Below are 23,292 nucleotides of genomic sequence, written 5' to 3' on the forward strand. Positions count from 1 at the left end.
CAATCTGCTCGGATAGCCATCGTGGCTGCACCGGTTTGAAATAGGGCTGGGTATGAATAACGATTTCTCAATTTGATTTGGTTCCGATTGACAAAGTCCCGATGTTTAGGGGTATTTCAGTTACAATATCAATGCACCTCTAACCTGGTGCATTATCAACATTATGAATGTTTACAATAAGAATTGACCCCAAAGAAGTTACATCATGTCCTTTTTATTCAACATGACCAACACACAGCAGTCAACACAAGATTAAATCAAATCAAATCAAAAATCAAATTCTATTTGTATAGCGCCAAATCATAACCAGAGTTATCTCAAGACTCTAGATTAACAATTTTATGAATTAGACATTAACATGTCTACCTCACTGCTGTGTTTTGGCTGAGTCGTGCTGCGTTCAGGAGCGCTCAGAAACGTGAGTGATCAGACACATTTTTACACATATTTTTTAAGATGGATCTCAGGATTTATTCATCGATATTGGATTTCCAGTTCTGAGAGTTGTGTTTTCTGATCTTACCAACAAAAACACTGAAGAACAAAAACTCATGTTTTTACATGGTGCACAAACACCTTTCTATTCAAACTTCTTTGGCCACTGTATAATCAAAAGTAATTGTCTTACTGGATAGATTGTGAAAAAAACACGAGATGCATGCTTACTTGAATTTCTTCAATGTTGAACTACCCCTTTAACAAGTGTTAAGTCAGTTGTCTTAAACAGATGGGGAAGAGGTAAATACATTTCACAATCCCAAAATCACCATCTAACACCATCTATGAATAAACCTGGACATTAAGAGACAACTATACACAGTTTATGCTCGATACAAAGACTTAGAACTGGGGTTACAGTTAGGGACACAAGTTTAAATACGCTTCTCCCCTCTGAGAGAGAATTTGAGGCTCCACATTCTGAGACTGGCTGCTGCTCAAAGCACATCACACATGGTGGCACTCCAAATGGGCTCCTGGGCTCCCCCTGTGCTTGTGTGTGTGTGTGTGTGTGTGTTTTGTGTGCGAGTAAGACACGTTTCAGGATTTCCACTTCAGAGGATAATGTGAATGAGTCATGGCTCTCTCTCTCTTTTTCTCTCGCTCCTTTCCTCTTTTCATCCAGAGGCAGGGAGCGGAAAGCTGAAAGCTGCCACCCGAGTCATAGAGAGGGCTGCAGGAATAAAGGTACTGAAATAGTGTAAGTATTTTTAGCAGAGAGTTTCCCAAAGACACCATCATCTCACAGGAATGTGTGATTCTGATTTTATGCCTTTCTGGTAGAATAACTGATATCTTATTGGAAAAATATCTATAATCTTATTGATTATGACGACAGGCAATTGTATCCTTCTGTTAATGACAAAGTGTACTGTTTTCCTGTCTCTGAAAATATTGATTTCTTCAATAGCTTTCCCCAAGGCTTTCAGCTGTAGTATACTTAGACGCAACCTCTTTCTTGCTCTCATCCTTCCTCATAAAAACACCACCTTTGGCATTTCTGCCGGCTCTGACCTCTTCATGTTCATTCACATAAAAAGGCTACTTAGTACATCTTCTCTCTCCAAGTCATATGCTGTTTATCACTTTTGTAGTTTTTCTTGGTCTCTTCCGAGGTGTTAACACATGTAACTGATTGCCAACTCAAAAGCGAACTTGGCAGTGTGGGTGTTTAGCAATGTGGTGATAAAAATAAAGAGTGAAAAAGGTTGGGCTTTGCACAAATAAACACATGTAGTCAATGTCCATATGAAATTTCAGATGGAAAACACAATTTCTCTTCCAAAGGACACGTCACATGGCAGCTTTTTTTACACTTTCACCAACACAGCATTTAAGGCAATTAGTGTGAAAGAACAGACACCACACATGATGAAAAACGTGAAACACCCCCATTAGATGATTGTGATGTTGGAGATATTACACCTATATACCTATTACCTAGTAGTGGTTAGCACAAACACAGGGATGTCACATGTTTGTGATGTGAAGTTATTAGCCAATGATTCAGTTTAGACAAATTAAATACAGCTAGGTTAAAGTAATTGCAGGTTCAGTTTAGCTATAACAATAATCATTTCTCCTTACTTGATACATTTTTGTCATATTTTTGTACGAATACTATTTCAGTGCTTTCTGGTTTTTATGTTGAACTCTCAGCTCCAAAGGTACACAGACATAAACAAGTAAATTACATATCAAGCATCAATGACACACTAATTGCACCTTTCAAGGGGCGCAAGTATCATTGGTATATTCCGACAGGCGCAGCTGTCATTTTTATGCCAAGCACCCAAGTTGTGTACTACTGTGAGGAGTTTTTAACCGGTTATGAAACATACTAAAATAATAAAAATAATACTGATGCATCTATATGACCTACAAAAGCAAACCAGACCATCAGGAATAAGACTGATTATTTCTTTTTCATTTGTCTATCACTGCTGGCAACAGGTTGGTGTGAGATGGAGCTATTTACAGCGTGCAGCGAGTCAAAGTGCTGTTGTTAATAATTTCCACGGAAAGATTCACAGGGTTTATCACTTTTGTAGTTTTTCTTGGTCTCTTCGAATGGTGTTTACACATGTAACTGATGCCAACTCAGAAGCGAACTCGGCAGTGTGCATGTTTAGCAATGTGGTGATAAAAATGAAGAGTTATACCATATCCAGTTAAAACCACACAATACACACATTACTTATGAATGTATAGAACAAAGAGACAGGGCTGGGCAATATGACAATATACTGTATATCGTTAAAACAATATGAAAATGTCGATTGTATGTGCTTTTCTATATCGTCTCTATCGTGATGTCACAAAACCAGCAGTTGAACTGCTTTACGGCAATTTTTACGCCATTTTGACAGTGCTTTACGTTCTAATCCTTGCATGCGGGAGTGAACCGGGAGCAAACCATAGAGTGAGGCTCTGTTTATAAACATGGACATTGACATGCAGAAAAGGACTCTTACCCAAAAATAGGCTTTAACATGTGGTTCTTTCATGTACACTAATTGTCTGTTAAATTACCAGAAAACACGATATACTGTATATCTTTATCGAGATATGAAAAATTCTATATCACAATATAAGATTTTTGGCCATATCTCCCAGCCGTACGAAGAGACGTAATGCTTTGTCCACAGGAGCGGCCAAAACAACGTAAACTAAAGTTCCTCATGGTAACTTCAAGTCGCAAATGTTCTCGCACCCATTTCTGCACCCAGGGGCATGTTGGCCTTAAAATGAGGTGGGGTAGGGGAACTGGTGGCACACTGCTATCTTGAGGCAGCAGACAGCAATTGAGCCAACCAAATCCTGGTTAATGCTGCAGTTTTTCCCCTGCCATCAAAAGGTGCATTATTCTGATAGTAAAATGCGCCTCACAACACACTTCCACTGTGCTTTTTACGCACACAGTGGCGGTTCCGCTGCTCAGTTAGCATTAGCAAATTTTGTGATATACAGACCAATTGAGTTTATGATTGGATGAGGGACTGGGAGACATGAGGAAATGTTTCCCACTACCTCCTCCTTCACTGCCTGCTTCACCTCAGGGAGATTTCTGCTCCGGCACCTCACAGGCATATCTCTATGCACACTTTAACTAATACGCTCAAATACACACACACACAAAGTGGTTCATTTATTACAATTCTTTCAAAGCAAGTACCAGTGCCAGCAACAATGACGGCCACAATTATCAATACAGATTGTCGAGTGTCCATTATGCAAGCAGTACTGATTTGAGAAATTCACTGAAGTTAACTCATGCTTGCTGGTTTAGCTAACAACGCATTTCAGGAAGGTGTTATTCACGTTTTTGTTCTGTAGGCAGTGCGGCAATGTCATAGCAGCTGTTGTGTGAAATTTTGTTCCCCTGTCAGATAGTGTTTAGGGCCTCTGCGGTAATGGTTTCTTTGTTCGGCCTACAGGTAATCAAGCTTGACTCATGACAAACTCTCTAATACCATGGACAATAATTCTCGTGTAATTCACTTTAGCAAGAGCAAATAATGTGCCACACTGTAAAAGTAATGGTCAGACAAACATTACAAAGCATCGGGATATGAGTGGGATATGGATCATACAAATATAACAGAAATTGATTACTACTACTAACAAAATTATCACCAATTATCAAAATGACTCCCTCACTCACTAAATCAAATCCTGCTTTCTCCTCCCTGGAGGAAACTTAACCAGTACAGTTCACTGCCATCCTGGCAATGCCTCTGACACATCACCTCTGACAGCTGTCAATCACATTAACAGGAAGTGAAATCTGACACCAGATGGGCGGCAAACACACACTCACAAGCACATACACACTCCATTCTAATTTACTTTCTAGATTTCCCTCGGAGAGAGTTAATAAAAGGGGAAAGAAGGAACAAAATGCTAACAAATATGGACAAAAGACAGACAATAACCAGAGCATAAAGAGACAGGCAGAGAGATGGTGAGGCAGCATCTTCAGCTGATATGACAACTCTCTAATTATGTTAAATGCCTGTCTGAGCTCTGATGTGGGGTCAGGGAGGGGGATATCTCTCCTTCATTCCCGAACCACACACATACTGAAGGCACACCTTTGTGCTCAACAGGGGAGAGCCGACTATTAACTGCAGTATGGGGACAGTAACCATGGCAACTGCCAACAGCCAACTGGGGCCACTTGACTGACTGTAGACTGACTGATGTGTGTTGTTTTTCCATCTTGACAGGCAGGGATGCCATCACTGCTCTGGTATTTGTGTTTGTGCATACCTTTTCACCTCTTTCCTCATATTTCTGCTCCACTCATCTCTAGCTTTATCTTCATTTCTTTCTCTCTCATGTTTCCTCTTATCTTGTTTTTTTTTGAATGAATGAATACATACGTGCCTTTTGGACTGGCTTGAGAGGCCATGTGTCTGACAGTGTGTAACCTTTGATGAGACATCAGCAAAACTCTCCGAGGACCCTGACAATCTTCTCATTTACTACAGAAATTATTTGAGTTTTTGGTCCAGTATAGTCGGGTAAAAAAGGAGAGGCAAGTGGGGAAAGTAAGATGAAATAGTAACAGGACTAAAAAGGAAATGAATGGGAGAGAGAACATGAGAACTACACCGCGAAAGGACAGAGTTGAGAGAAAGAAGCAACGCAGGTGTTGAGTGAAAGACTGGTACAGGAAGAGAGGCAGGACATCTAATTAGCCACCCCAAAGTGTGTGGGAGCAGCGAGAGCAAGCTTTGTGTGTGTATGTGTTTCAGACTGCATCTTAAGCTGCTCTATTTATGTCATTATAGACTTTAGTTGGGGTCCAGGCTTAACCATTGGCAGAGAGACAAGTTGAGAGGCAGAATGTAAAACTAGCAGATTCAAAAGCTACAGTACATGGCGTGCAGAGCTGAAGGGTTACGACTCAAACAGTGATTTTCTAGGTTGTAAGTTATTGAGACTTGTAAGTTATTGACATTGTTGGAACACAGCAAATTGAGAAGAGTTACATTTCTGGTGTTGGTAAAAATTCAGCAAGAGTAGAGTTAATTATACTTATGTTTAACTCTCAGCTGACAAATCGTTGGTGTCAAAACCGATTGTCAATTCGAAGTGTCTTTAAGTCAAAAGTGTAAGTGTCATTGCAGTAACAGTAACTCTGAAGGTTTTACTCTAAAATCCAAACTTGGCTGTGACACTTGAAGCGTACATCGTCGCACACACACCGACTGAAGCCTCGGACTGCGCTTTTGACCTTGGTTTTAAGTTAAGGACAATAAGTAAATTAGGTACTTTATGTTAATATTATGTTTTGAAATGAACATTCCTCTTCTGGCGCCTGGTCTTTTTCAATGGTGAGCCATGGTGTATGCTGCCACATTGTTACTAGCCACCCTAACCAGTGATAACTTTTATCACACATTTAGTTAGCTAAAACTTTACATTTGATGGTTAATACTGTTTTCCTATTAAGCTACTGACTAAGCTATGTAGCTAAGCTAATGCTAACTGAAGCAGTGTTTCCGTTGTGAGCTGTTAGCATGAAGTTAGCGTTAACCATATTGTTATATTGTAGCGTCCTGGAGTACTTCTGGTGGTTTCCCAGCATTCACTGGGGTGGACAGCCAAAATTAATTGTTGTTATTGTTAAGGAGTTGAGCTATGTGCCTCTTACAGTTAAGCATTAGAGTGTGTTTGTTGATGCCTTTGTGCATTGAACAGTGGGTTCAGCCTTGACCCCCGTCCCTTCAACAAAGTGTGTGACTTGCATGTGCGACTGCTAATAAAGTTAGCTGTACAAAAGAAAGCAAACGTCTCTTCATTCATAAGCCTTCAGTTTGTCACAACATGTTTAATAAAGAACATGACCTCTTTATTTTCAAGTAAGTTATTGTTATTCAGAAGAGCTATATTTACACGTTACAGTGTTAATATGATATGACTTGTATAGTTAACAAACAATCCTGTGAGAGAGTTAATATCTAACACTAGTTACAAGTGTTGTGGAAAAACTAACACTGGATAGTGTTAAAAACTGTAACATTTTAACTCCAAAAAGAGTCAATAATTACACTAAATTAGTGTCTACAAAAAGAGTTAAATTAACACTCGGTGGTGTGGACCCATATAGACACTTCAAAAGAGTTGGAATAAATTCTGACAGTGTTAATATGGGTATGCTAATTTTGCTGTGAACCACTGCTGCTTATAAAATTAAATATATAATCGAACTTTATACAAATACAAATTATAATGCAATGGAAAGCATGCCAAATCTTATTCAATGAGTGAAGAGATCATCATTAGATGGCAACATTCATTTAATTTCATTTCAGTTTTTTCCTGCAATTTTCCCTTCATAACTCTTTCTCTGTGCCTGAGTGTGGCAGAATGGGCATATGATGTAACAAGAACATGTAACATTTTCTTCAATATTATGTTTTTCACTCCATCTAAAAGTAAAGTTATATTATTTGATTTGTTTGTTCTTAATGGGTTTATAATTCTCAGCCATTAGTAGCAAATTAACTTAGTGGCTACTTAAGAACAATTGTGAGGTACTTCACTTTAGAATTTCTATTTTATGCAACTTTACACTCATTAACCACTACATTTTAAAGAGAAATATTGTACCTTTTATTCCACATATATAACACAAAAAACCCCAACCGCTTTACACACAAGAGTGTTTGTTGAGTTAGCTCTGCCTACCCTCTCTAGCAGAACAACCACTGCTGAGCGATGGAAAAACACCGCTTGTGATTTTTTCAGCTGCACCAGACACCCAATACTGCAAAAGCAAAGGCTTTCATCAGTGGGCAATAGGCTCAATCACCATAGCGTACCTCATTTGGCGATAGATAGTGACCTAACAGACATTTATTTAAATGAAAATCTTCGAGATAATCACTTTAACAATATGATGATCCCACTGACGGAGAGAAGCAGCTGTTTCTTAGAGCTGAAATGAACTGATAGTTTGTATACTTGTATTTATGAATGCATGTCAATATCATTATTACAGTTCATTGCTGATTTAGCTGTGTTGCATTATTTTTTCCTCGAATAATGTACTTTATAAATTAAACTGTTGAACATTGAGAGAGAGAGCCTTCTAAGGGGAACTTGCTCATTACAACTGAACCAGTTCCTATATGTAAATGCATTGACAGCACTGTCCTTAATCTGACTTGATTATGAAAGGTGTCTCTACTGTTGTGCTTCTTCAACACTGCTTGGTATTTTCTATGACACACACTGTTGATGTTTCTCTCTGGTTCCGTTTTTCTGGTCATTTGCCAAAACTTCAGCCACTCCTTCTACAACTGTTTCCTACAAGAAACTTGCTGCTCCCAAGCTTGGCAAACCCCGCCCATTACTGTCAGATAACATTCTGGAATTTCCCCTTCCTATTAAGCATTTTTTACAGCACCTATGTCAAACAAACTGAATAGAAAAAAATATATGCTTCTATCTTTTTCTATCTTTTCACACACACACACAAACAAACAATCACCTCCAATCAACTCAAAGAGGCCCTCTGACAAAGCTCAGTACAGACCAAACATTCAAGATGAGATGAAAATTTGCAGGTAAAAGTTGCAGTTTTTTTCAAGTCTTCAGTAGCTGGTTTTAAAAGAAATCCTCACCTATTAAAACAGCCAATCAGCTCGTGCTGAGGTAAATAACAGATCGTCAGCTGTACCATAGACTGTATGGACGTAGTCTCAGTTATATCACCCATTGGTTTCTGAAGAAGCATTTTGAAGCCTGAATTGTGCCAGTGTTTGCATTCGCCATGTTGGAAATGCCAGAGCCGGCTAATCCAGAGGCAGGCAAAAAAGCGGAACGCGAGCTGAAGCCTATGGCTGAGGACTATGGGCGGGTCGCACGAATCAGTCAGCTAGAGCTAAGAAGCTATGCTATATGCTTCTCAGCATAGCTAGCGGTTATTAGCCATAGACTGTATAAATAATGAATAAGCTAGTATGACTTCGTGTGTCCCACAGAGGAGATTCTGTTTGGGGTGGTTACTGACTGCAGTTGTTTATTTAACAGACTAAAAAGAAGTAGCGGACTCCCTGCTCGCTCGCCCGGAGATAATGGCAAGTCGACACGTAATGGGAAACTTAAAATAACCGATGTTCTCATCACAACACACAGTTCCATAAATCCCACAGAGAGACAGATTATTTGTCCAAACTTTGAATGAAAAAATCCCCAAAAGTCTCCAACAACACAAACAGGTGAAGTTAAGCTCAGTGTCTATGTCTGTGTTGACGTCTACCAGACAGCCAGCAGGATCCACCTGTCAATCAAGTGAGCCAACCCCCATAATTTAAGGCTTAATATAATTAAAACGGGTGTGTTAAAACAAAATTCACCCCCCTGTACAGTTATCTTGAACAATAAAATTAGCTATTTATAACAAAACCATTTTTTGTACCAGGCTGTAAACATGTCTACTGCTGTAAATATTGACATTTTCCCATCTGCCGTAATGATATTTCTTGTTTTCTGGAGCCAGCCTCACGTGGCCCCTCGACACTCACTTTTGCATTGGCTTCATTTTTAAACACCAGGGGTTGCCGCTTGGAAATTACAAGAGAAAGACAAAGGGATTTCACACTAACACCAAAATCTAGAGCACAGCAATATCCAATCGACTTGGGAGATGGAAATTATATTTTCTTCATGATTGTATTGAAGCACTGTTAAAAGTAGTGCACTTGTGTCTTTTCAATATGCTTTTAATTTTGAATCCTTTCTTAGTTAATTGTTGAAATTGTATTCATTCAGCACATGATTAGACTCTTTTTCTGATGACAAAGTTTGCTCCTATCGTAAAAACAGAATTAAGCAAATCTCGAATTTGGGATATAATTACATATCTATAAAAATGTCACATGGCCCCTTTCCCTGTCTTCTTGTCTCCTCTCCTGTCGCCTGTTCTGTCCTATTCTCAGGAGAGAAGGGGTTTTCTCAGTGAGAGCCTAGAGCATTAGTTCCTGTTCTGTCTTCTGACTTCTACTTTCCCTCCTCTCTCTGGCTCTTTCTATCAAACTGTCTCTCTCTCAGTTTGACCATGACCTGAATAGGCTCTGCAGAGATTACACCATCTCACTGAACTAGATACAGTTACACCCATGCAGATAACCACATGGAACAACCCGTTTGTGGTCTAACAACTTTCTTGTTCAACATGTCTAAAACAATAATATTGCTTCACCTGTAGGTCCAAAATTCTAGATCTAATAAACCTTGTTTAATGAAGATAAGGAACCCACACACAGACACACTGACAATGCTCAAGATAACGCTGTTAGTGAATTACAGTTTAAGGTTTGAGACTCTAAACTTCTTCTCAAACACTGATGTCATCCTGCAATAACTGGAGCCATTGCAATGTGGCCATTTGAATGCACCTAGTTTCAACAACAACTTAAAGAGCAACTTGCAGGTAAAATTTTTTACTACATTAATACGCATTCTGAAAATGGCTGTGGAAAAGGTTAATCCTTGATGCACAACTATGGTAAATGGACTGTACTTATATAGTGCTTTTCTTGTCTTTGCGACCACTCAAAGCTGCTTTTACAGCTGCTTTCTTACTATACTATAGAGGAAAAAGTGGTCGTTTTCAGTAAAGCTGAAACATTGCGTGATATTACGTAATGAGAGGGACTCGCGGTGTCTGACTCTGACTTAGCTCAACTTGCAGAAGTAGGTGGTAGTGAGTCCGAGCAGTCGTATCGTATTGTGTAGATATTATTTTGGTAGTTTAACATTGCATTTCACCAGATCTTATGATGGTTGATTTTTGCCTTTTGTGCCGGTTGCACAAATTCTAGCTTGACAGGACATCGAGCCCGCCATTTTCCTGACAGGGAGAGGAACCAAGCCAGCTTTCGTTTGTGCCGGTGAAGAGACAGGACTTCGAGAAGGGACTTCGAGAAGGGCTACACAAGCACCTGTCAAACAAAGTATCAGGAAACTGTCATCTCTCTCTCTCTCTCTCTCTCTCTCTCTCTATCTCTATCTCTATCTCTATCTCTATCTCTCACACACCGTTGTGGCACCGTAAAACGTAGTAAGGATTTACCGTCATAGAAGGCAATACGAATATAACTGATACAAGCTGACACTCGCCTGAAGTCACTGAGAGGTTCAAAAGAATCTAAGGTTTGATTTCACCTCAACATTAGGCGACATATCTGACAGAAAACAGCAAAAACTTTTCACCTCACAACGAGCCTTAAAAAATTGAATGATACCAAAAAATAATTTTAATGGAGCTTTACACACTTGTTACAGAAATTAGGACACTTCATATATTATGCATGTAAGGGCTATATCACCGACTAATACTGTTGGAAAAAAGGTGTTTTACTTTATTGTCTTGAAATAAAATACTTACTGACTGATGATTTATTGTAAATGGTGAATGTACTGTTCCTATGAGGTGCTTTTCTTCCAACCACTCAAAGCACTTTTACATTACATGTCACATTCACCCTTTCACTAGTCACATTCAAACACTGAGGCAGGCAGTGTCTCTCCCAAGATCGCTTCAACATTTCGACTGTGTATCAAACCACCATCCTTCCGTTTGAGAGACGAGCCACTCTACCACCGAGCCACAGCTGCCCTTTGTAAGTATATTCTGAAAGGTCATGTCACATTTTACACCCTCTGACTTCAGTTTAAGTGTTTTCCAGTCGGGATGTTAAACAGCTTTCTTATTTTTAAAGAACTGTACTGTATTGTTGTGCATTAACATTTCAATAGAGGTCCTATTATCTTAGCCTTTTATGCACTTCTCAGTGCCACATCCATCACTGCTGGATTCTTTGCTGTGTGTGTGTGTATTTGTGTGTGTGAGTGTGTGCGTGTAACCATGCTTAGCAACAGACCAGGAATATTCTTGGTAACATGTGGAGCGAAAAGAGACAACTGGGCATGCTCAGATGTTCTCAACAGGTCGCTGAGCACAAGGCTACAGGTACCAGCATCTCCTCTTTTTTTCCTTTTGCTATTTTTTTGTCTCCATCACTTCTTTCCTTGTGCGTATGCACTGATCTATACAATTTGCAGATGAGCATTTGTTACAACACAAATAAAAGCACATGCTTGCACAATCTCTCTCTATTACACACACACACACACACACACACACACACGCACATTGAAGGGGAGTATCAGCAGCTTGAATTCTCTTTCTGCTTCTCTAAGAGAGCTGCCCTAATTCTTCTTGACAAGGGCTGGGAGAGCCAAGAGAACATCTCAGCACACACACACATACACACACGCTGAAATATGCCACACCAGTATCCATTTACACACACACACACATGTGCAACAAAATACACATCAGTCATGGACGTCACACAGCCACACATTGGTGCTAGTGGCGTTTTACCTTAACTGCCTTTGTCACCACTTTCAGCGCAGTTTAGTCGTCCTTAAATACTCCTTTGTATGCCTGTTACTGCTTATTGTGGACTAACAAAAGACATTCCCGATGCTTTACATACAAAATGAGACAAATAGTGACTCAAAATATGTATTTGTCTTATATATATAATGTGTTTTTATAACCTATGCCCACTCATACTGCATATTCTTCTACTAAAACGTCAGCATGCACTAAATTTGACATGCTCAGATGGTCAAGTTAATGTGTTCTGCAGCTGTGCATGTGTGTGTGGCTGGTTTGTGATTGTGTTTGCACATCACTGTCTGAATGAATGCTTGTGCTACAAAATGTCAAACAGCATGTGCACATGTTTTTCGATGATGAGCGACTCAGAGCTGCGATGGGCAACAACACTGCAAGAGGAAAGGGGAAGATTGAGGTGTTTCCTCTCCGAACCCCCTCTTACAGTTTTCTCTAATACATGTTTGTTTGCCTCCGTACAATGTTATCAATAGGACACAGAGTATGTGTCTGTGCTTGTGAGCGAAATAGAGACACATGCTTGGGTGTGCAGTCCAAGGCCAGGGGCTTCTACATGGGAGAGAAAAAGACAGAGAGGGAGGCAGCATCCCTGAAGGAATTCAGACAGCCTCTGCGCTATGTGACCGGGATGGAGATGACTTCATTAGGCCAGCCAGTTTCTCTCTCTATCTCTCCCTTCTGTCTGCGTCTCTCTTGGCTGTAAAGAGGGCTGTGAGGGTGATTTACTGTATGTCAAGTAATCTAACTTGTCAAATAGTTTAAATCTGCATCTGAGAGCTTAGTGTGTGGCAATGCGGCAGAGGACAAATCCTGATCAGATGTCGTCAGTTTCTAGCAAGATATCACGCCGAAAATGTCAAAAAAAATCTAATTGCGCTAGCAGAATTTATATGAGATGTTTTGATCTGTTTTATTATGAATTTATTTCCCATGGGAGGCCATCTCCATCACCGTGAAAATAAAATGTCAGAGCATCAAATGTGATGGTATTTTGTGTGAGTCGCTTGTGCTGAAAATGTCATCAGCTGTCAGACTGATGGGAGGCATAGTGGCACAAATATCTGAGCACTCTTTTGTCCATCACAAGGGTTTGCTTTTAGATGCATATATGCACATACTGTGTGTATTGTATGTATGCGTCTGCCCTTATGCAGTCATTTAGCTGAACTGGTATATTGATGAACCCCCTAAAAGGGCTTCAGCACATTCTTCAATGGCTTTTTGAGCCTTTTTTTGAGGTCAGTGGGTCTCAACGCTCATTTATTTTACAGAAATATTCTACAAAGAAGGATACATGCAAGACACTCTAATGCATTGGTATACAAAACCTTGTGAAATTTAGCAAAAATCACAGTGTTACGTTATTTCATAAAGGAGTCAATAAGCAACAAACATGCCTCTTTGACTCTGGATAGCTTGCCTTTAGGTTGCTGTTGTGAATTGAGTGTGTGTTTGTGTGGGTTTGTCCTTGAGTCCACGTTTTATCGCCTGCATGTTAAAATAACAACACAGCTGTGTAACCTTGAGAGTAAGGTCAATGTGTACACCTATTACTGTGCCACTTATTACTACTGCATGTTGTAGTAGAGTGGTACACAACTGTGTGTGTGTGTGTGTAGCCCTTGACCTTTGCCAATGACTCGCTCTCCATCAGATCTTTTTCAATTCATATTTTCAAAGCCTATATACAGCGTGATGTATGGAGGGGAGGCATTGTGTCAGCGTGTGGTTTGTGTGTGTGTGGTCCTAAACTGTGTGCGCTGTAGAGTGCAATCAGGCACGCAGGGACACACATGTGTTGTGACACAGTGCACATACCGTCTGGTGACTTATGTAGAAAACCAACCGCAGAGAGAGAATAACAGAAGGAAGGAGGTCGATAGTAATTCCCTCCGAGTGCATAAATCTTTACTGACCTGACTAGACAAAGCCCAAACCTGATTACAGAAGAGGACTTCGGCCTGGAACACACAAAAACTCTCACAGATAGATGCACATAAACACAGTCTGATAGCACTCAGAAACAGACTGTGCCTCACACAGGAAAAGAGTTAGTGTAAGGGGGACAAGACAATGGCATCAATTCATTGCAGCACAGAGAGGGCTTCTTCAGTATAGCTTTGTCTCACTGATTGCTAGCACCACTGTGTTCTCATCCAAAATCATTTGTGCTCCCCGCTGCTCAGAACCACATGTAAACAGACAGAAAAAGTTTGCAGCTGTCGTAATTTCTCTCACATCCTTTTGTGCTTTTGGCTGGCATTGAACCGACGCGCAGCAGGCAACCCCTTCTTCCCTTCAAAGTGATGGTTGTCAGTGGCGTCTTCAATAAAAGAGCCATTATGTGAGCTCTATGGGGCCAAAAAGGTCAACGCAATCACTCCCCATAGACGGAGTGGGAGTGAGGGACCTGAAAATAGATAGCAGGTCGGGCATGACTAGTGATGTTAAAGGGCGGGGTTGCAGGCTAAGTGTTTCACACCTAACACTCTGAGCAAAGTAAAACGCTGTATGGTGAAAGATTTTCTGTTGCTGCTTGACAAGAGAAATCACCGTAGCAAGTTTTAAAATGGGAATCAATACAGCCAGTGGGGTGAATTCCACAGGGGGCAGTGGTTACAATCTAAAGCACGTGACCCTCAGGAAGATTCATGTCTTCAGAGGAAGACCCTGTTAGCCTCACTTTATCTCTTTAAGAAATGCCCTGCCACTGAACCAATAGCAGTATCTCAAGCAGTCAATGAAAAATAGAGTATGACTATGACTATGAATGTGTTTGAAGTTAAAGCAGCAGTCCAAATTAAATCCTTTCAATTAGTTTAACTGTCCAAAGTTTCTGTTTTTGTAAAAAAATGCCACCTTACATAACCTACATTTCTCCAGCCTACATTTCATCCTTTCTTGGCTGTGGCCCAACAACCTGAAGTGTCTTCCCTTTCCTGCTTCCTAAAGTGAAATTCAACAAAACTACTTTGATAGCAGGAAGTCTTTTTGTGTGTGGTTGTTTTGAGGATGTGGTTATTTGTACTCTCTCTTGTCTAACTTTCTTGAACCATGAATTCTATGAAGTGTGCACTGAAGCAACTTTAAAGGCTGAAATAAATAGCAGGAAAGATAATTTCTTTTAACACAAATATAACAATTATGTTATTAGAATGCATGCAGATCATTTGTACTTCATCCTTTATACACACCACTCTTCTCTCAAGCTCTTGATGACCACATGAATTTCTCTTTGTAGTGTTTAATCTTCACGGATTTAATATCAGAAGGATATTGACGACTTTTTGTCTTTTTCATTATCAAAGTAAAAAGCTCCAACTGACTATTATTATTGTTTACAAAATCCAACAGCTCCATCCCATCCATCCAGTATCTATATCTATCCTGTTCGGGGACGCCGGGGAGCTGGAGTGGATCCCAGGTATCATTGGGCGAGAGGCGGAGTACACCCTGGACTAATCGGCAGTCAATCACAGGGCTGACACATAGAGAGAGACAACCATTCACACTCACACGCACACCAACGGGCAATTTAGAGTCACCAATTAACCTAATGAGCATGTCTTTGGACTGTGGGAGGAAGTCGGAGTACAATGAGGGAACCCACACATGGTCAGGGAAAACATGGAAACTCAACAAAAAGAGGCCACCTTCAGCCAAACCGGGATTCAAGCACGGAACTTCCTAGCTGTGAGGTAGCTTCCTATGAATTCTGTATGACCGCCGGCCTACACAGGAGACGTCGCACCACAATCACTGCATTTAAAGGAGGGACATATCTCTCTGCAGAGTGAGGTGAGATTGTGGCACCTTTAAAATATTAGATTAAGCTAAGTGAAGTTAGTTATGCTAGCTACCTGTTGCTTGGCGACAGGATCAGCGTTTGGTGATGCAAGGGTAAGGGCGGGAACAGCTGGTGACGCAAACAGGAAATCCTCCATGGACGCAGGCTATGAATGACACATCCTCTGTAGACCACCTCCCTCGAAGGCTGCAGACCCTTGATTGGGACACAGCTCATGTTTGGAGGGCAGAGGAGCTCAGCCCCAACAGAGAGAGCAATTTGGGGTTCGGTGTCTTGCCCAAGGACACTTCGACATGCGACTGTAGGTCAGGGACCGAACCCCCTACCTTCCCATTGAGAGACAACGACTCTACCACTGAGCCACAGCCGCCCCTTCAAATCCTTTAAAGTCTGCATAGGTCCCCCAACATGTTTTACAGGTCTGTTGTTGCAAGCACAGTTTTCATTGCTGTTGTTTGCTGGGGTGCAGGCATCCTAGCGAAGGATGCCAACAGCCTGAATAAACTGATTAAGAAAGCTGAGTCTGTTGTGGGCCTGCAGCATGTCAGACTGGAAGGGGTGGCTGAGGCCAGAATACTGGAGAAACTGCTGACTATTATGGACAATGACTCCCACCCTCTTCATAACATGCTGGACAATCTTAAGAGCAATTTAACAGACTCCTCCACCCCCACTGTTCCACAGACGTTAAAGGGGGTCGTTCTTACCTACCTCAATCAGGCTCGACAACACATCCGCATATGCCAAACTGTCAGCCACTGATCTGGCCTAAATATTTTTGCACTTTTGCCTTTTGTGTACTAAATGGTAAATGACACTTCAACATGTGACTGTTGCAGCAGGGATCAAACCCCCAACCTTCCAATTGAGACGACCCACTCTACCGCTGAGCCATAGCTGCCCCTGCTTGAATACTTGAATGAATATCTAAATCCTATCCTATTGTAACATATCTTATTGTATCATACTATAACTATACATTTAAATGTTGTTATTATTGTCTATAACTGTGGAAATCCTATGAAAAAAAGGACCAAAAGCTACTTCAGTTTGTGTCAGTTTGTGCCTGCCAACATACCCTGACAACCATGCTGCCAAATGAGCCCGTTCAAAATTAGACAATAACCAGGTTTCCCCTAGCAGGAAGAATATAGGCGGCCTCTTGATCACCATGACGAGCATATGATTACCTTGTCCGCCTACTGCCAACTGATTCGAATAGTTGGCTCTATGCACTCAGTTCAGATTGGTTTTGCTGGCAATTTAACTCTCGCCTGCAGTTTCCTGACGCAGGTGGCAAGTCACAGATACACGATTCAAAATCGGTGTGTAGACTTCCTTATTATGAAATAGAGTTTTTTCTATCTCTTGTCCAATTGTGCACAATCAAGGAGAACAAAACTCCTCAGCGATTAGCCTAAAAGACTCCTATGTAATGGGTATTTGAACTCATATTTGACATGACAAGAAATACTTAAAGCCACAGGACTACTTTTGGCTCGAAGCTGATACGATGACACATTTTTGAGTGAATCCATTAGGATCACAGCAGTCGCGTGTCCCAGCCTTCAGGCCTGCACAAATATGACCCCGTTTTTAAATTTGGCCTCATTTCATATCTCCAAACCAGCCTTTACTGAAATAGGTGCAAAGATATTTTGGATAAAAGATAATAAAGAATTTCTGACCTGTAATTGTTTTCCCCTAAATATGCCTTTAAATTCACTAGAACACAAAGGTCACATCATAGACAACATATATTAAGCTGCCAATTAAGGTGAAAAAAAGGTGAAAAGATTAATCAAAACCAAATATGGCAACATTGAATACTGGAAAGAGGTGCCTTATTTTTAATCCCTTCCATCTCTCCATATCAGGGAGAAGGTAGGCAGAGGAGGAGGAGAGAGAATTTGAGAGTTATTACTGTCAACACTTACAATTCTTGCTGACAGTGCTGGGGTGCACGGCAAGACAGAGAGAGAAAAACAGAGAGAGTGAGAGAGAGAGTAAGACAGAGATGTCCCTAGCAGTCAGAAAAACATTGAGGGGAAAACTGTTTCAATTCTATTCAAAAGCCAGTCCATTTTTATCTCTCAGGGTCGTTCTTCTGCAATGTGTATTTGAGTAAGTGTTGTTCTCACTTTTATATCATGCTGGTAGGAAACAACCTGGATGTTGGAGTGGAAAAAGCAACCAACTGCCGCACTTTCATCTTTATTAGGATTCGTATCCAGAGAATTTATTCTGTCTTTATACTGTTTCAAGTCACGTCACTATTATTATTTGTTTTTATTTGAAACATTTTTATCAATATCTTTTAACTGGCTGAAGGATTTAGTCAGTGGATATGTGGAGTTTAACTATAGCCCATTTTACACTGCCAGTTCAAGGCAGGATTATTATGCCTCTGTTACGTTCTGTCTTCTATGTAGAGGCGAAGAGGCGAATGACTTCGCCTCTGAGCCGGCATCGGAGGTAGTAACAGAGGTGAAGCGGTGTCAGTGTAAACAGCGGAACAGCACAGTGTGCTGTTTGTTTACACCTCGTGCACACTTTGCTTCTGCTTGGTCCAATGTAAAACAGCAAAGGCTGCATTACGGCTGAGCTTCGTTACGGCGCTGAGACGGAACCACAGCGTAAAAACGGCTATCAACTTGTCTCAGAAACTAGCTAAACTAATGTTATTTGTATATATTGGCGGAAAAGCCTAGTTTGTTTGGAGGAGGAGTAGTCCTAGTAGTGTAGTAGTGGTAGTGGTAATACTGAAGGAATCCTGATCTCCAAAGAAGAACAAGCTCAGCATACCTCAGCTGGCCTTGCAGCCCTGCTGACGTGCTGTATCTGCATAAGAGCATCTGAAAAACACACACGTAAAAACCTCTTAATTCAGTGTCTTATAGGTATTAATTATTCTAACTCTATTAGTGCAGCTAAAATGCAACTATTTATAGTGTTAAAACAGAAAAAAACACAACAAATTGTTGTATTGAATTTTGCAATATTAACTTAAAATTCTCTCTACAGACAAAACATTTCTTAAAAAGCTACAAAAAAATGTTCTACACATGTCACTCATTTGAAATAAGCTAGAAGTACGTTTTTGTGTGTACCTGTGTGTGTGTTTGCATGTGGAAAAACAGGTAACAGCCTGTTTGCTGGCCAGATATGCTGGATCTCCATAATGGAGTTTTTTGACTTGAGGCCATTCACCGCACAGTCCCCTGGCTCGTACATGTAGGTGGTAACACTAAAGTGCATCAGAGACTAATTTATTTTTCCGTTCCTGTGTGAGTGTGGGTACAGTCATTACATATACAGTATGTGTGAACATACTATTATGCATGTGATGCACCAGGCAGAGCTGGTAGCGTATTGATTCTAGCTGATACCTAGTGCTCTCCCAGCGATCAGCAAAATCCTTCCAGCTCAATGCTGAGCCTGAGCCAAGCTCTTACTTCATAGTGCCATAGCATCAGCGCATTATCTGAATTAGCTGGAGATGCAGACTAAGAGGATCTGTCAATGTTTCTGCAAGGGTTATGTCACCGCTGACATTACAATTACCTGAGGAGAGCTACTTCAAATAAGAGTATCTGTGCAAAGTCTCTACGCTTTTTTCTTTTCTTGCTTTTTCTCTTACTCTCTTTTCACATTGAAACAATCTCCAAGTCAGTTTTTTTAAAAAGGCTTAATAAGTTCAAGTTAAAAAGAAACCGAGTGATGATTTTCTTACTTGTTGGCAAATTGCCTGTTTCATGTTTCCCCAAAACAGTTAACAACATTTCATAACCATTTACACTCCACAGTCCACACGTTTCAAAAATGCAGATTTGCATCTGAAAAAAAAAGGCCAAATAAACTTTCAAAAAAACACTCAATCATAAGACTTTGGACTCTGTGAAGATGGAAAGCTTTTTCAGTCTATTATCATTGATACATCTTGAATGACCAAAATAACCAACATTTTTATGTGGATAATTTTAGCCATCTCCTCATTCATATTGCTTATCTTAAGCCATTGTCTCCTCTGTGAATTTTCACTCTAACACCTCTCCTACACACACAGAGGAAAACTTTTAGAAGGTAGTAACCATGACAATGTTGTGCACTGCCTCATGAGTCAAAAACATAAAGGAAAATGTGGAAAGACACAACGTACATGCTATAAAATCACACAAACATGTAATCTTGTACACATTCACCTGGCTGTAACCGTGACATTCCCGCTCTACCACAGGTGGGAGGACAACCAGCTACCCCCGCACACCAGCCCCCTTAGGAACTGAGAAGCTGGGTGACTCAGACATTAACAAACGCTGCCATACATGTTCATATACTCTGCTGGAAGATGACATGATCTCTCTGTTACTAAGGAGATGGTACGAAAAACCCTCTTGAGTCGCAGTAACTACAGCATCTGAAAGACAGGCAGGGTTGGAAACTGTTTCTGTCCACTCCTTTAAGGCCTGAAACTAAGAGAAGTTGACCTCTATTTAAGAACTAAAGCAGTACAAAATTAGAGAAGTGCACACAGATGAGTGCAAATATCTGCCAGATTTATCCGTGGGCATGAAGTTGGGGATTCCAATGCCTGAGGGACACAAATCACACACTTTTGATGCAGTTTTCAAAGGTACGCAACTTGCGCTAAGTTCCTTACATGAAGTATGAAGTGTAAGGAAAAATAAAGAACAGTTGTATAAATTATTAGTCATGTTATTAGGTAACGTGTCCTGAAGTGTGGTCAATTAAAGTTCAGTAATGTACGTTAACTTGTAACAGTAGCAACAGTGGTTTAATAACTAATAACAGGCCACAATGTAACAGTAAGTGTGCCAAATTACTAAAACAAATTGCACTTCATCTCTCATTTCCCCATATAGGCTTACAACTAAGATGACAAAAGCAGTATGATTTTTATTCAACTGCCATTCTGCCACCACCACCCACTGCCATGTCAATATCCGCCACAGCAATAAGAATCATCAAGGGTGATTCAATCCTATCTATTAATTAACCTTTGAGCCATAAGACATGTGTAAGAAGGTAGTAGTAAAGTCGTAAGTATAGGCTAATCATTGGCTAAAGTTGTCCTAAATTACTGTGAGGGTAGCTGGCAGCTAGCTGACATTTTATTTGATCGGTCAAATGGTGTGAATGCACGGCCTATTTATCCAGGGCGCCATCTAATAGGTAAACCATTCCCATGCGCATGGCGCTTGTTCGTAAACATATAGAACATCATCTGTTTTTCCTATTCATTGCAATTCAGGAAGTCTTTAGCGATGTATTGATTGTGCATGTCATGTGTTGATTTAAAGACCAATTTTCATTTTGTATACCGGCAACACAATGCAAAAATGTTCCACTTTTCAAATTCCATCACAATCTGAGCAACAGCAGTGGGGGGTAAAAAAATCCCCCAAACCCCCACAACAATTCACCAACAGCCGTGGAAACACAATCAAAATTGCCACAGCAAAAATGTAACAATGCAAAGACATTTTCGGTTACAATTTGATTAATATCATATGTTTCAGATATAAGAGGGATAGGGGTTGAGCAATATTTGGGCATTTAAATTGCTTATTTGAGCATTTCAACAGCATGTTTTACCACCTGAGAGTTATGGCACTACTGATGGTATCTAATTGATCACTGTTACAGATACACTGTAACTATTGTACAATGAGAGAGCTGCTTCAAGGGTGTAACGCTATAACGTGCAGATCATTTTCAATCCTCTTTTTATAGATTTTTTTCTCGATCCTAAACATTAAAATATGTATCAACGGCTTCTTCTTGGCACCTTTTTGATTTAATGGAGGTGACACATTTAGTAGTTTTCCTTAACAGGGGGCTTCTCTGAACATGTGGATGACCGGTGAAGCATACAGCTTGTAGACCTGCTGTGGGTCACCAGAATTGCAGAAATCAACCACATTCTCTGCATTTCTCGCCCTGCTTTGTTTGCAGAAAGGAAAGCCCTCCCTGAATGGGAGTAAATACTCTTTCAATGAGGATTACACAGACCTGCCCTGTCCCCTGCTACTCTGTCTGTTTCCATCACGTCCCATTGCCTAACAGCACACACTGTCATACAGACTACAACTGTATGTAATGAGATGTAATTTTAATGCCTGTAATGTATTGACTGTATCTATCTCATGACAGTTGACAGCAAGCAACAACAAGACTGACAGATGTCAAACACTGTAGCAAATAACTGGAGCAACACAGATAGCCAACAGATCGAAAAAGCATATCTAAATGATTAGTTATAACTTAGCCTGTGAGTATCAGGGATTTCAGTCAAACATTTAACGTTACAATATTTAAAATGACGTTTTTTAATCGTATTGTACTGTTTCTATTTCCTATGGCATTTCTGTAGTGTAGCCTGCGTGTATAGGTACTATATTACAGCCCATTGTGGAATTGTTATGTCCCCGTAGCCTATAGTAAAAAGTATTAAAACCTGCTATGTAAACTGTGATTTGAAGTTTGTTTCGAATCGGCTCTAAGTAAATAAATAAAAAAAGACAGATTCGATAAATTAACTGAGAAGCGTGATTGTAGTGTACAGTGCTTGTAATAGCATTAAAACCACATCACTGTAGGCAACATGCTTACCTTTGTAATGTGGGCTAAATGTTAAGGTTATGCGTCTACCTAAAAGTTAGCTCGCGGACCTTACTGGGCTATTAACGTTACAGCAGTCTAGTATAGATATTACGTAGTCTAAACTTTATTGTTTGACTATACGTAGAGTTATAATTGTGCGATAGTTATTATATCACGTTTTAACAAAGTTAAAGTGGAATAGAAGTGGTAAACTGGCATCACACCTGATTAGGTTGGATATCGCTTATCGTACGTAAGGTAAAGCAATACTCAGACAATTTATAGCGCAAATGTGACATTTTTCACCCTATTTTCGTTGTGGTCGCCGTTACACGTTTTCTGAATTAACACTTAACATAAACTTCAATAGAGTTGAACTACAGGTAACTTCCAGTTTTGACTACAGCAAGGTGTTTTCCGTAACCCTGTAAGACTAAAACCAGGTTAAAGAGACAAATTCCCCTACCTGCAGGACACTGTGATTTCAACTTTGGTGGCAGGAATAGACGCATTGAGCGGGTCGAAGTCGCCTATCGTCGCCATGTTTGGAAAACTGTTGTTCATCCTGTCAAAAATATGTTTTCCCTTTCCGTTCCCCCTTTTCTGAGGTCCAGCCTCTTTCTATGAGCGACGAAGGAGGACAGCGAGAAACTGAGTGCACGCCTCCTCGGTAAGAAGTGGAGCAAAGGTGCCAGAGAGAGGAAGAGAGAGGCTGGGTGATGTGATGTCACTCCTCTCTTTCTCCTCCTCTGTGTGTGTGTGTGAATATCTCTCTTTTTTTCTGGCTTTCCTCTTTCTGTATGCCCCTCTGCCATCTCCTTCCCGTCCTTCTGTCTACTTCTCAATTCAGTTCAGTTCAGTTGACTACAGTTCAGCTCATTTAAAATTCAGTGCTTCAGACGTAGGCCTACTTGTA

At 40.4% G+C, this 23,292-nt stretch overlaps 1 protein-coding gene across 2 annotated transcripts in view; it reads right to left on the reverse strand.

Moving 5' to 3' along the window:
- LOC138599268 (copine-8) overlaps positions 1-23,009 on the reverse strand; it is a 77,205-nt gene extending 54,196 nt beyond the window's left edge. The window contains exon 1 of one of the 2 annotated variants that reach the window (XM_069670829.1): positions 22,843-23,009. In XM_069670829.1, the coding sequence (XP_069526930.1) occupies positions 22,843-22,940 (98 nt within the window). In that variant the 5' untranslated portion in view covers positions 22,941-23,009. The remainder of the gene's footprint in view (positions 1-22,842) is intronic. The other variant, XM_069670828.1, reaches the window with a different exon arrangement.
- Positions 23,010-23,292: the final 283 nt, after the last annotated feature.

Source organism: Semicossyphus pulcher, unplaced genomic scaffold (genome assembly GCF_022749685.1).
Source record: "Semicossyphus pulcher isolate SPU_LCO1_2020_fin unplaced genomic scaffold, fSemPul1.0.p SCAF_20, whole genome shotgun sequence".
Classification (NCBI taxonomy): domain Eukaryota; kingdom Metazoa; phylum Chordata; class Actinopteri; order Labriformes; family Labridae; genus Semicossyphus; species Semicossyphus pulcher.